This window comes from Crocodylus porosus, unplaced genomic scaffold (assembly GCF_001723895.1).
Source record: "Crocodylus porosus isolate Cpor-Errol unplaced genomic scaffold, CroPor_comp1, whole genome shotgun sequence".
NCBI classification, from domain to species: Eukaryota; Metazoa; Chordata; order Crocodylia; family Crocodylidae; genus Crocodylus; species Crocodylus porosus.
In genome coordinates, this window is record NW_017728947.1 from 7,426,050 (window position 1) to 7,441,008 (window position 14,959).

At 44.2% G+C, this 14,959-nt stretch overlaps 1 protein-coding gene across 1 annotated transcript in view; it reads left to right on the forward strand.

Annotated features, from left to right (window-relative positions):
- The window catches only part of IGSF22 (immunoglobulin superfamily member 22), a 42,668-nt gene that overhangs the window by 13,343 nt on the left and 14,366 nt on the right, over window positions 1-14,959 (forward strand). The window contains exons 10-17 of the mRNA XM_019551009.1: window positions 506-790; window positions 4,835-4,959; window positions 5,826-5,967; window positions 6,696-6,992; window positions 7,504-7,806; window positions 8,153-8,326; window positions 13,000-13,128; window positions 13,987-14,283. Of these exons, the coding sequence (XP_019406554.1) occupies window positions 506-790; window positions 4,835-4,959; window positions 5,826-5,967; window positions 6,696-6,992; window positions 7,504-7,806; window positions 8,153-8,326; window positions 13,000-13,128; window positions 13,987-14,283 (1,752 nt within the window). The remainder of the gene's footprint in view (window positions 1-505; window positions 791-4,834; window positions 4,960-5,825; window positions 5,968-6,695; window positions 6,993-7,503; window positions 7,807-8,152; window positions 8,327-12,999; window positions 13,129-13,986; window positions 14,284-14,959) is intronic.

The window sequence follows — 14,959 nt, forward strand, 5'->3', positions numbered from 1 at the left end:
CCTAAACATAATCTCCCCTGCTGGCCCCTTGTGGACATGTGTCAGAATAATTCTCTCAAAAAGCTTACCCAGGATTGAGGTAAGACTAACTGGCCTATAGTTCCCCGGGTCCTCCTTCCTCCCTTTTTTGAAGATGGGAACCACATTGGCCCTCTTCCAGTCCTCTGGCACTACACCAGAGCACCACGAGTGTTTATAAAGCCATGCCAGGGGTCCCACAATGACCTCAGCTAATTCCCTCAGCACTCTGGGGTGGATATCATCAGGACCTGATGATTTGAACACATCCAGTCCCTCCAGAAGTTCCCTCACTAGATCCTCCCTGACCCTTGGCCTAGGTGTGCCTCTCCTAGGGTCTGAGGTGGGCCCGGTGGGGGGGGCTGATCTTGTCCCTGCTTGTTGCCAAGGTGCAGCTTCTTTCCCAGTGTCTTGCTTGGCTTTCTACAGTTATCCCTGGGAAATTAAATTTCATACTGCCGATCTCTTCATCTCCCTCTTTCTGAAGGAATCCCAATTAAGTTCATCAGCAATCTGAAGAATGTCCGAGTCAAGGAGAAGGGGAAAGCTTGCCTGGAGTGTGAGCTGACTTCTAAAGATGTTACCCTGAAGTGGCTAAAGAATGGGGTGGCAATTCAGAGATCCAACAAGTACAGCATGAACCATGAGGGGAAGAGAGCAGAGCTGATCATTGATGATGCTGAATTGACAGATTCAGGGGAGTACACAGTGATTGCCATGCAAGACAATGACCCAAAAGAGTATTACAGCACTGCCAATGTAACAGTGGAAGGTAAGAACAACTGGATCCAGGGAAAGGTTTACAAAAATATAGTAAGCTTCAATTGTTGCATGGTTTGACTTTATAGACAGGCTGCATTGCCTTGAGGGGAAGAGACTTGGAGTCAACAGAACTGAGTTCGCCTCCTCATTTTGTTATTTGACATGAGACGAATCACAAAACCAGCCTGAGTCTCTGCTTCCCTGTTTGAAGACTGGAAATAATCATCAACCATTATTTGTTAAGGGCTTTTGTTACTTCCAAGATGCTGTGCAAGCATAAAGCAGCAGATTTCAAATTTAAGGTTGTACATGCCACTTATGAAACTCAAAAGTATTCTTACCATCTTTGGGATATTAATCAGGCCATCATAATACGTTCATTAATCAGAGCCATCATCATGCATTCCTATCCTGAAACTTTAACACAACGCGCCCACACAGCATTTGATTGCAGCCTGCATGGGAGGGCATAGGCACAGTTTGAGGAGCTTGTTGGTATAAATATTAATTATCATTATTGTTACATAAGCAAAGATTGTAAAGTTGTTGTAATTGTAGTAGAATAGACTCCTCTCCAGAAAACGTGATGGAAGGATGCAAAGCTAAGAGGAGAAACAAACCAGGAAAGCCCAGTTTACATCCATCCGCCACTGGAGCTTAAACAAGAATCTATTTTCTGAGCTCCTTTCTGCGTTTTAGCGGCCTTTATTACATTCAGGTGACTATTGATGGAGGCAGACTGGCTTTGATTTACGCACACCCGCCTGCCACATACAGTTCTGTCTAATTAGAGCTCAGTATGGTTCAAGTATTTGTTGTCCTCTTTTAGGACAATGGTGCCCTTCTGTCTCCTGCTTCTTATCTCTGGACACTGTAGAGTACTTTTGCTTTTGTTTTCATCAGGTTCTTTGTGGCTGTAGCATATGTGAGGGACTGGAACGGATGATTTTTAGGACTCAGGATAAATGGTGCAGGAAATGGGACTTACCGGCTCAGGAGGCTTTTTTCTGTTTTTTGTTCCTATGTTCCTGTGTTAGAAGAGGCTGGGAAAAACAACAGATTCAATTCCATACCCTTCTCCCTCCTGAAGCCAGATGGTGTAGTGCTGCAGTGGCTATGGACTGTGCTGCCATTCTGGAAAGACAGGCTCTGGAGCCAAGTTAGCATTCATAATTCTTAGGTAGGCAGATTGAAACAATAAAGGACCAAATGTAGCCTGGGTTTAAACAAGGCCAGTCCAAGGTTTTCTTCATATAGAGGCCTAACTGCCCTACCACATGCATGCTCCAACTGCGCCTCCTTCTCACAGCATAGTCTCCTACCAGGACATCATGTTTTGGGGATAATTGTTCACGGGATTGAATGGGACCATTACACTTCTTACATCTATTGTTCCAGGCCTTCTGCAGGTTATAGGTGAGAACGCCAAATTGCTTACGGTTGGGTCACATTGTCCATTTTTTGTGTTTTACCATCGTGAGGGCTAGAAAGAGAATGGCTCTTAAAATGAAAGCTCAGAATCATGTCAGGCTGTGCCTAGACTGCCTATGTGTTAACCAGGCCCTGGGCTTGTGCTTAGGCTAGGGTGGAATTTGGCTCTTGCTTGGCAAAGGAAAGGAGGCTGCCCAGACTAATGTGTGAATGCCATCTACAGGCCACTCGTTAGAATGCCTCTAACAGCAGCAGGAGAAAGGAGAGGCTCTTGTGAGTATGAAGGCAAAGTAGAGTGTCACCTTACAGCTGAACTAAATCAGAGATGCATAAGCTTTCATGGGCCCAAACTCACTTCATCAGATGCTGTGATCATGTGACATTATGAGTATGTTATAAGACTCTCAAAAATTCAAGCTGTTCTGTTCAAGTACATGGCCACCTACATTTTGACTTCTAAGTCCTTCCACTGAACAATCATAGAATCATAGAAAAATATGGCTGGAACAGACCATCAGAGGTCATCAATCCAACCTCCCACCAGAGACAGGATCATTCCCATCCAAATACATTGTCCAGCTTACTAGTAAAACAACAGTCAACCCTGACATAACCATAAGACATAGCATCCCTAACCTGCTACAAGTAAAGCAGGGAGACAGATAGGCTGGGCTTCTCAACAAGATAAATTAGCCCATGCTGCCATGTACTAGCTGCTAGTAGTACCCAAGCTAACTAAAACTTGTCCAGGTGTCTCTATACTATATTTCTGTGATTGCAGGATACACAGATCCTGAGGTACTGAGGGAATAAGGGGCTGGTCCAGCTTCCATTGTAGTCTTTTGAAGGACTGCTGTTAACCCCAGTCAGACCTGGAATGACAGTCTAGTATCTTAGCCATAAAACCAACCTTTTTTTCCACATAGAATTTCAGATCTGGATCCAAAAGTTGTTGCTTAGTCTCATCTGTGCATGAGAGAAAATGTGAGCTAAAAACTATCAGTGTGTCCCTATGGTTCCAGCTGATTGACTAGGAGGGATCTGTTGGTGGTTGGCTTGTTGGAGCTGCTGTCTCTCCAGTATATACCATAGAGAAAGAGTAAACCCGACTGAGACTCACAGAGGGTCTCTTAAGCCATATTCAGTAGGCATATCATGGCTAGAAGAAGTATACAGTTAATTGGAACAGGACCCTAAACCAAGCCCAGGATATTCTCTGTAATGGTTTCTGATTCCCAGAAACTAACTGAGTTTCATTGTCCATCCAATACCCAGGCTACCTGAATTTATCTCCATTTGATGTGCACAGTTTACTCCCGCTGATGCTTCCTCCAGCAGACAAAATACTGATCTCTCAGCGTCTCCTGTTCAAGAGACCAAAGAATTCCTGACTGGATTTCCTAATACGTGTGACCGTTTAAAGTTAGGGACAGATCTAGAGAGGTGTAGTACTGCTACCACACTCCTATTTAAGTTCCTTGCCAGAGCTCATTTCAGTTATGTAGTTCAAGTGCTATGTAGTGTACATTCAGTGAGCTCTCCATTGCTCCCCGTTTTTTTCACAGTGGTTCATCCACCGTGTAAAACCCTGTTTAATGTTCTCAGAGACACCGCTGAGCCATTGCCCACCTTCAGACCCTGCGACTGGTGGCCCCTGCAGTTCTTGTCCTACCTGACTCAGAGCAGGATAAGTGGCACAAGGGACCTGGCCAGTGTATTTGACAGGCCTCTAGGTATAAGGGTGTTTACCTGCTTTTCTCTCCTCTGAGATGGAAAAACCGGGAAAATCTTTCCAAACTGGACAGCAGTTCCCTCTTTAACAATAGAATATGTAAGAAATGGAGAACAGTGCAGATGAATGTTAAATACTGCAGAGAATGCACAAAAGAGCCACAGAAATTATTAAAGACTGGGAAAAAATGCCTTATTTCGAATGTCTTAGAGCTCATTCTCTTTATCATAAGGAAAATTGAGGAATGACTTGGCTCTAGTGTCTAAAAACCTTCCTAGGGAAAAAAATATCCCAGAGTCTAGAGGGCTCTTTAATGCAGTGGAGAAAGGTGGGACAAGAGCCAGAGGCTGGACTCTAAAGCCAAACAAATTCAAATTAGAAATAAAACATGCAATACTAATTGTGAGAATGAATAACCACTGGAACAAGCTACTTTGTTGGCTTGAAACCATACCCTGGTCCTTTTCTAACAGATCTTCTCCTCCCTGCCTGCCAGAGAGGGGAAAGTCAGAAACCAGTAACAAATCCACAGTGGCCTTTGTGTGCTGAAGAGAGATTTCCTAGAGAGAAAATATTTCTCTTTATCACCCAAACACCCTGTAATACAGTCTCTATAGGCCTATCTGTTCCCTCTATCTGCCCCCATCTCTCAGGTATGATATATTAACCTGTTCACACATTCTCTTTTTTTTTTGGTTGACATCTCTTACAGGGGCTTTCCCCACTGTCTCAAAATGACAGACAGTTAGCATTTGTCCCTAGTGCATGCTGTGTATGTGTTCATGCTGAATTCCTTCGTTGTGAGGTTTACCTCTCCTTAATACTGTGCTTTGGTGCATGCGGTTACAGCAACTATCTTTGTGCGCTTACTATCACTGAAATTTCTTATAGAGAGATTTGCTACAGTCAAGAGCGGTATGTCTGATGTTCAGGCTCCAACAGGAGACCCAGCAGAGCTCTGTGTTGTCCTGAATGATGAGAAGGTAGAAGGAGTTTGGCTGAAGGATGGCAAAGAGGTAAACACTCATGATATAACCAGAAAGAAAATGAAAGGCTGGAAAGCATAAGTGAAGGCAGAACATATTATCTAGGGGGCTGCAGCCGCGGAGAAGCATATGGCAGGGGCATTGGATACAGCGCTGTGGCAGTGGGGTGGGGTGGGGCAGTGGCACTGGCCTGGGCACTGCAGGATGGTGGTGATGTGGTGCTGCTCCTATCACTGGCCACTGCGAAATGAATTTGGGGAGCTAAGCCCCATTAGCCCTGGCCTTCCATCGTGTATGTTGGAGAGCCTTAATGGGAGTTTTGTCTTTGGGCGCATTTGGGAATGCAGGAGTTGGCCTAATGTTGGTAACTTGGAAAAGAAATAGAGTATGGGCAGACAAATGGGTTAGAGAAAATGAGAACTGATTTAACATTTCCCAAAGACTCTGGATCTTAAGGTTTGTCTCACTTTGGCATGGCATCAACCTTACCTTTCTTGGTCAGCCATCTTTCTTTCTCAAGCACCTGACTAATCATTGGATACCTCTTTTCCCAGATTTTCTAACCCACTTGCTCAGGCTCTTGCCTCTATTGTGGAAGCACATCTTCCCCTGTGGGAACAATAGCTCTCCTTTTCCCTTTGACACTCAGGTCAGCAGTTTGGATAATGTTTTCTCTGAATGCCGGTGTGTTGGCTTAGTCAAATTTTATGTGCAGGGTAGCTTCCTTACTGCTGGATCATAATGAAATGCATAATTCTCAGCTTCATCCAAGAATGACAAAGTATTTTGCCAGGACAGGACACAGATATCTAAACCTTTCCCCCTTATTTCTAACCAATAGACTACTATTGTCATGAATTTTTTGTTTTTGCAAACTGCTGCTGTCCTTCTTTCAGATTACAGATATGACAGGAATCCAGATTGTCAAGCAGGGAGCTGTCCACAAACTAATCGTTGACAAAATGGGAGAGAAGTTTGAAGGGAAGTACACATTCAGAGCCAAAGGAGCAGAAAGTGAGGCCACCATTGCCATTGCAGGTACTGACACTTTTCCATAATACCACTCACACCACCCTCACAGCTGCAGTTGTACAATCAACAGGCCTCCTTATTTGTGCCAGCAAATTTTACAGGTCCATCAACATGCATGTGCAAAACCACATCTCTTCACACACAAAAGGGCAATTGCACAGCCTTCATTGAGAATAAATCAGACTAGCATGTCAACTGACCTTCAGAGATTGGATTTGAACATTTTGGCTATCCTGGGAAGTATTACACTTGAAGAAAAATATTTGTTGTTTAACTCTTGGCAGCCAGATGGCACTAGCCAAATTTTTCAGACTCCATTTATGTTTAGCAAGGATTTTATCTCATCTCTGCGCTAAATGATGAGCACACCTATTGCCCATATGCTGATGGGTCATAAGGCAGATTTTAGCACAAACTGAGTTAGTCACTAAGATGTAATCATTCAGGGTGGCGTGGTGGAATATAGGGAGTAATGCTCCCTTTTTCTTCTGCTTAGCTGGTTAGTCTTAGGGAAAGCCAGACCGTTCCCTGTATGGTAATCAGGAGAACTGGACTGTCTGCATCAACGGTACTAAGGATTTTAGGTGCCCCTTAAAATATAGGAATCTACTCTTAAAGAAAGGTGGGTGTGGAAGGACATGGTTTATGCCACCTTGGCAGGGAACTCAAAATACATTAACAGCACCAAAATGTCCATGGGGCTCTACCTTTCACATGCCTTTCACTGTTTTAAGATCCCCCTGTCATTGATGAATCTGTGCTGGAACTGTTGGCTGCACACCCTGTGACCGTGAAGGCTGGGCATACGGCAAACATCAAAATTCCCTTCAAGGCAAAACCAATGCCAAAGGTCAGCTGGTTCAAAGATGGTATTGAGGTGACAGAGGAACAGAAGATTGTGATGGAAAAGACAAGCAACTATGCTTTGCTCACAATAAACAACTGTGTGAGAGAAGACAGTGGAAACATTATGCTGAAGTTGAAAAGTGACTGTGGCTCAGCTGTTGCCAATCTGTTCCTCAATGTTCTTGGTAGGTCCTGAACTCATCATTTTACAGTGATTCAATGGCAGGCCAACTTTGCAGCCTTGTAGGAAGTCTGTTCTGTGACTCAGGGGCCTGAGTGCTGAACTACCAGCTGAAAGGTTACAAGCCCAAGGCTGGGTGTGGGCCTCTGAACTTCAGCCAGAAAGTGCAGCCCTTTTGGGCTTGAGAACATTGCTAGCCAAAGCCTTGGCTGGGATAGTCTAGTTGGGGATGGCCCTGCTTTGAGCAGGAGGTTGGACTAGATGACCCCCTAAGGTTCCTTCCAACACTGATTTTCTATTTATTATTCTATGAAATGTATTCCAAGACCACAGTGTGCCCAGGCCTTACTTAGAAATCCATTCACTGGGGAAGACTCATCATCAAATCAGCTAGTGGAAACCAGTGTAGCCTCAGTGAAGTCAATGGAGCTGTGCTAATTTTCACCATGTGAGGATATGGCCTTCCAATTTATAATGACTTTCCACATTGCTTTGATTGTCTTTCAATGCTGCAGACAAACCAAAACCACCTCAGGGAAAAGTGGAACTTTTGGAGCGGACGGGTAAGTGCATCAAAATGAAGTGGAAAGCGCCCAAAGATAATGGAGGAAAGCAGGTGACACATTTTATCATTGAGAGAAAGATGGTTGGTAAAAGGTCGTGGATTAAAGTTGGTGAAGTAGAGAGCAAACACACCACATTTGCCACCGATAAGGTAGAAGAAGGCCGAGCCTATCAGTTCAGAATCTTTGCCGTCAATTCGGAGGGTATGAGTGAACCACTGGAGACGGAAGAAGTCTTTGCTGGAGAACCTATTGGTAAGCACCTGAATACCTTGAAGCAGCTATTTTAAAGGTGGATTTACTTTTGCACATTCCCTTACCCCTTCAAAAGAATATTTTCCTTTTTTTAAAAGACTTTCTGTACTTCAGGGTTGCAAATCCAAGCTGAAAATGGGTAGATACTTTGTTAACTGTGACCCTTGCTAGGGCAAACAACATGATTTGAACCAAAGACTAAATCCATTGACTGTACACAGTAGCAGACTCCCTTTTCTTAGCCTCTTGTTCTGAGTTGCTTTTAATCAAATGAGGCTTTGCAGTGGAACAATAGGTGAAACTCTAATTCTGATTCTTCTTGCTGGAATTATTTCTGTCTATTTAGAGCCTCCTGGACTGTCAACTCAACCTCAGGTTACAGATGTGACTAAGGAAGCTATCACCATCACTTGGAACCCTCCAGCCACAGATGGTGGCTCCCCAGTACAAGGGTACATTGTAGAAAGAAGGAAGAAAGGCAGCAATCTTTGGGTCCCAGTCACCAAAGATCCTGTCAAAGGTCAGGCAACTATTGTTCTATACTATATATTGGAAGAATGAGAGCTGGGGAGGACATGAAATGCGAAGCAAGAATTGTGATCAGACAAGTAAAGGGGGTGATATTAGCACATCATTTATGAAGCCCAAACACAGCTGCCTGAAATCTGGGGCCCAAATCTGTATTTAACTATGTACAGAGAATTAACCCGATTTTCACATATCCTGAGCTTTAGCACTATTGGAGGTTTGGATACTCAGCAAATCTGAAAATCGTATCTTTGTATGTTTTATTTAGGTGCCTGTATAGGGACTCAAAAGCCTAATTTTAGGCATCTTTGTTTTAAGTTTCCTTTGACTAATGCCACTCCTTCCCTCTGGTTTTGATTTAAGTAAGTAACTGAGTTTACTGAATGTATAGAACAGCAATCACTTTCAAAATATTTGTGGCATGCCAGCTACATGTGACTCACAGCTTGGGAAACACATGGAAGCATTTGTGCTACCAATAACTAGGGACCTACCAAATTCATGAGCCCGGGCAACTGATTATGTGGCTGTAACACAGCTGGGGCCCCCAATTTCATGGCTCGGGCTGCCATTCTGAAGGTGAAGCAAAGGCCCCCCTTACCCCCTCCCCCACACACACGCACACACACACCTCTGGTTGGCTGAGGGGCTCTGCAAGTCCCACCCCTCCCAGGCATTGGTTGAAAGTCCTAGCTAATGCTGCCTGGCTTGTTAATTCAATAATTATCACCCTCTTCAAGGGGTGGAGAGTGATAATTACTGAGCAAACAAACAGTTTAAGTGTGGCAATTAAACAGTACCTGTACCCAACTGAAGTGTAAAGCTTGGGCTGTCATCCCACCCTGCCCCTGCTCCCCCATCAGGAGGAAGGGTTGCTGGCTTTTTGAACACAGCAGGTTACCCATGATTTGTCACTGGGAACCAGCTATTTCACAAGAGACTGCCAATTACACAATTTCTGTGAAATCCATGAAATGGTGCATTTGGTAGGCCCCTACCAATAACATATGCTTAACAAGTCCTTTGGTTTTCATCATCTTATATTTTCATCACTCTCTCATGGATTCTTTTTTCTCTCTCCTTCAAAATATTGGACTTCCTTAAGAAATAAATGGCATTTGATCAAATTGGCCAATAGTACCTTTCAAAATTAATCAGTATAAAGGGTGAAGTTAATTTTAAGGAAAATTAATCCTTAATTCCAGAGACGTTGATCAAACTACATGGAAGATCAGTCTGAAAAGTTACTGAAGGTCAGGTTCTGATAGCCTCACTCAGGCTGCTTACTCACTACTCTATGAGCTGTCCTACTACGTTCAGTTGGACCGTTCATAGAAAAAATCCTATACAACAGGGGTATCATAGGCAAGTAGGCCTGCAAGGGATCCTACAAGGTCATCTACTCCAGACCCCTGCTCAAGACAGGGTCAGCCCTGACTAAACCATCCCAGCCTAAACATCCCAGTCTGCCTAGCCTCTTGAAAGTTTCCAAGCATGGAAAATCCATAACTTTCCTAGGTAGCCTGTTCCAATACCTCATCATTCTCATAGTCAGAAAGTTCCTTCTAATCTCCAGCCTAAATTTCCCCCGCTGCAACTTGAGGCCATTGCTCCCTACAGCCACAGAGAAAACCTACCTCCATCTTCTCTATAATCACCCTTCAGGAAGAATGTTATCAAATCCCCCTTCAGTCTTCTTTTATCCAAGCTAAATGACCCTAGTTATTTCAGCCTTCCTCCATAGGTCTTGCCTTCTAGGCCCCTAATCATTTTTGTTGCTCTGTGATGGACTCTTTCCAAATTGTCCACATCTTTCTTGAAGTGTGGGGCCCAAACCTGGACACTACTCCAGGTGAGGCCTCACCAGTGCTGAATAGAGGGAAGAATCACTTCCTTTGATTTGCAGGTGACACTTTTGTTAATATGACCCAAGAGGCTGTTGGCTTTTTTGCAGCAAGAGCACACTGTTGACTCATAGCCAGCTTATGACCCATCATAACCCCATGGACCTTCTCTGCAGTACTGCTGTCAAACCAGTCATTCCCCAGTCTGTATTTGTACCTGCAGTTATTTCATACCAAATGCAGAATTTTGCACTTGTCCTTGTTGAATCTCATCTGTTTGAATAAGGACATATATGGAGGCACTACATCCTAAGCCTGAAATAAGTAACAGATGCTATAGTTGAAAAAATATGTTTTTTCCCATGTTAGATACTTAGGTTAGTAAGGTGGGAGTGCTTGACTTTAGGAAGGCTAATTTCAGTATACTTAGGAGTCTAATCAATGATGAACTGCAGGAGATGAGTATTGGCGAGATGGGAGTCCAGGAAGGGTGGCCGCTCTTAAAGGAAGCAATCCTTCGGGCACAGAGGGAGACTATCCCAGTATGAGGGAAAAGGGGGAAAGGAGCCAAAAAATGTCCTTGGCTAAACGGAGAAATCCAGGGGAGCCTAAGGGCAAAAAAGAAAGCATATAGGCGGTGGAAGCAGAGGGAAGCTACCAAGGAGGAGTATACCTATTTGGCCTGCACTTGCAGGGAGGCAGTTAGAAAGGCCAAAGCAGCTACAAAGCTGAGGCTGGCAACACAAATTAAAGACAACAAAAAGTCATTTTTGAGGTATGTAGGGAGTAAAAGGAAGGTGCAGAACAGCATAGGACCCCTACTGAACAAGGAGGAGCAATTAGTGACAGAGAAGGGGGACAAGATTGAGCTATTCAATGAGTTTTTTGCCTCAGTGCTCCTAAGCAAGATAAGTCTCCTAATGGGATCTTAGATGGGCATCAGCGGGACACCAGCCGACCAACTGTTGATGCTGACTTAGTGCGGAGGCACTTGGATGGACTGGATGTGTTCAAGTCAGCAGGCCCGGATGAGCTGCATCCGAGGGTACTGAAGGAATTGGCCAGTGTCATAGCAGAGCCACTGGCACGGCTGTTTGAGCGCTTGTGGTGCTCAGGTCAGGTCCTGGAGGACTGGAAAAGGGCCAATGTGGTCCCTATTTTCAAGAGGGGAATGCAGGAGGATCCGAGTAATTATAGGCTAGTCAGTCTCACCTCCGTCCTTGGAAAGATCTTTGAAAATATTATGAAAGATCATATTTGTGGGAGTCCAGTGGGAAAAATAATGCAGCAGGGAAACCAGCATGGATTCGTAGTAGGTAGATCACGCCTGACCAATCTGGTTTCATTTCATGATAGGGTCACAAAATGCTAAGACGCAGGAGTAGAGGTGGATGTTGTTTTCTTGGACTTTAGCAAGGCCTTTGATATGGTATCTCATCCTATCTCATAAATAAATTAAGAGGCTGTGACATAGATGTTTATGTGGTCCAGTGCGTGGCAAATTGGCTTACCCGTCACGCACAGAGAGTGGTAGTAGACGGGTCGGTATTGACCTGGAAGGATGTGGGTAGTGGGGTCCCGCAGGGTTCAGACCTTGGACCTGTACTCTTCAATATCTTCATTGGTGACTTGGATATAGGTGTGAAGTGCACTCTGTCCAAGTCTGTGGACGATACTAAGTTGCGGGGTGAAGTGCATACGCCAGAGGGTAGGGAACGATTGCAGGCAGACCTGGACAGGTTAGAAAAGTGGGCAGTACACAACAGGATGCATATTACAACAAGGACAAATGCAGAGTGCTGCACCTAGGGCGCAAAAATATCCAGCACACCTACTGGCTGGGAAGTGACCCTCTCAGCAGCACAGAAGCAGAAAGGGATCTCGGAGTCATAGTAGACTCCAAGATGAACATGAGTCATCAGCGTCACAAAATCATCAGCAAAGCTAACTGCACTTTATCGTGCATCAGCAGATGCACGACAAATAGATCCAAGGAGGTGATATTTCCCCTCTATGCAGCATTGGTCAGACTGCAGTTGGAGTACTGCGTCCAGTTTTGGGTGCCGTACTTCAAGAAGGATGTTGATAAACTTGAGAGGGTCCAGAGGAGGGCCACTCGTATGGTTAGGGACTTACAGGACAAGCCCTATGAGAAGAGACTGAGGGACCTGGACCTCTTCAGTCTCGGCAAGAGAAGGCCGAGAGGTGATCCTGTGGCCATCTACAAACTCATTAGGGGGATGCAGCAAGGGGTCGGAAATGCTCCATTCACCTGGGCGCCTCTTGGAGTAACAAGGAACAAAGGTCACAAACTGACAGACAGCAGATTTAAGCTAGATATCAGGAAAACTTCTTCACAGTAAGCGTGGCCAGAATTTGGGATGGGCTTCCAAGGGAGGTGGTGCTCTCCCCTACCTTGGGGGTCTTTAAAAGAAGGCTGGATAGGCGTCTGGCTGGGATCATCTGACCTCAGCACTCTTTCCTGCCCAGGCAGGGTTTCGGACTCGATGATCTGTTGAGGTCCCTTCCGACCCTAGCATCTATGAATCTATCACTATATGCAGTCCCTTTTTTCTGTGCCATGGGGTGCTCTTTGACATAACGTGCTCCCACTTTGCAAGCTGAGTGCATGACTAGATAGAGGAAAGCCACGTGCATGCCTAATGTTCTTTAAAAAGTGTCTTTTTGAAGTGACATTTTTTCATGCTTACTCCCAACCCACAGGTAATTTTTTTAACATCACTTGGGAATTCTTATGTGGATGGAGGACAACTTTTTCTAAAAGGATTAAACTGAAAACTTGTAATATCTGCCTCTTTAGATACCAAATTCAAAGTGGATGGTTTGCTAGAAGACACAGAATATGAGTTCCGTGTTACAGCAGTGAACCGTGCAGGGCCAGGACAACCAAGCATGCCCTCAAGCTCTGTCATTGCGAAGGACCCCATCAGTATGTTTCCTGTTTCATTTAATCACTAGTTCTCCTAAAAATGTTTCCAGTGACAAGACTTACTTTATTGGCAGACAGCACGTACAGATCAACATACTGTCGTACTTAGTTGCTTGCTGTACTTGAGAGGCTTTCATTCACTTCTCCCAGAGGCCATAATTCAATCATTTCATAACATCATAAATCATTTCTGTTTATTGGACTTCAGTGTACCATGAATCCCCACTGGTGTATTTAATAAAAGAAGGGTAAGCCTCTGCAGAATGTGGATAAAGCGATTTATTAATTTTCCCAAAGCTTTGTTTTTCAAGACTGCTTTTTAATTGGAGAGATTGTGGGCCTAATCCTGCCCATTGAAATTAAAGCGAAGTTCTTAGTGATTTCAGTGAGAGCAAAAATGGGCCTATATTCTAGAAAGATGAGTTAATAGATGAACGTTGTAATGTTTCCATACATAATCAAAATCATTTTTAAACTCAAGTCCTGCCCAGAAGTGACATATGAATAGTGGGAGTCTATGTGATTATTGTGGGCATAAGTCTCCAGAGCTGTAAGCAGTTTGGAAAAACATTTTTGAAACTAACAGAGTAACTGTAGTGTAGAGGAGAGGAGCCAAGCCTTAGATCACTTCATCGGAGTATGTTCATGTACCTCAGATGCAGCAGCCTGTGATAGTGTTTGTTTGTTCAGCATTAACTGAAAACCCAGGCCCTAGATTGTGCACCTAGGAAAAGTGATGGCTGAAATCATTAATTGCATATGAAAGCCTGGATGTGGGGCTGGTGCTGCGATAAGTGTGAGCATCTTTGTTATATGTACAATAGCAGGTTTATCACCATTGGTTTGTTGCTGTTACAGAACCTCCGGGATTGGTGAAGGGGCTCCACGTTATTGACTCCTGCAACTCCAGCATTTCCTTGGCATGGGAGGAACCAGATCAAGGGGACTTGCCTTCAGGATACATACTCGAGATGCGAGCTGAAGACACCAAGGAATGGACAAAATGCACAAAAATCCCAGTTTCTGGCACCGTCTACACCGTGGGAGGCCTGCAGGAGAGGCAAAAATATTTCTTCCGCATCCGAGCAGTAAATGAAGGTGGAGTGGGAGAACCAGTGGAGCTAGAAGAAGGAGTTTTTGCTATGCCTCCTCCAGGTAACAGCTGAGCAGTCTTTCAAGCTGCACATCACTTCATTTGTGATTCAGTTCATTTGTTTTAATAGCCACAGCCTTACACAGCATCACTGTTGATACTGGCAATCAAGAAAAGTAATAAAGCTTTGTGAGCTTTGATTAATGACACGATAAACATTGGAACAAAATGCATGTTGCCCTTCCCATCCATGTGACTGGGCTGTGACATCAACAACAGCTCACGTGAAATATGTTTTTGCAACTGATTTTGTCTTTATTTTGGTGACCTTAGCAAGGGGGACCCATTAGGGAATCTGATTTTGCCGACAGGAAACCAGATACATGAGGTAGAGTCTAGTATCTAGTCCCTTCAGATAAAACATGAAAAGGAATTCAGCTTCTTTCCTGAGAAATGAAATACTTTACAGATGCTCCTTCTGTTCTGCATAGTGGTACAAGTCTTAAATTTTGGTAAAGTTCACTTGGAGTCTGCATGGATATTGGCCAGGGACACTAGGTAACAAAAACTCTTTTTTGAGTTTTGGAGTTAAAGTGAAAGACATTCTCTACATTTCCTGCCAGAGCTGTATCTCCTCTACTGCAAATTTCCATTTATAGCCCCATTGACTGCAGCTTCCCTTTTGCTGTTAGCCAGTCTTATCAACTATGTGACTGCAAAGGCAGTTCCTGGAAAATT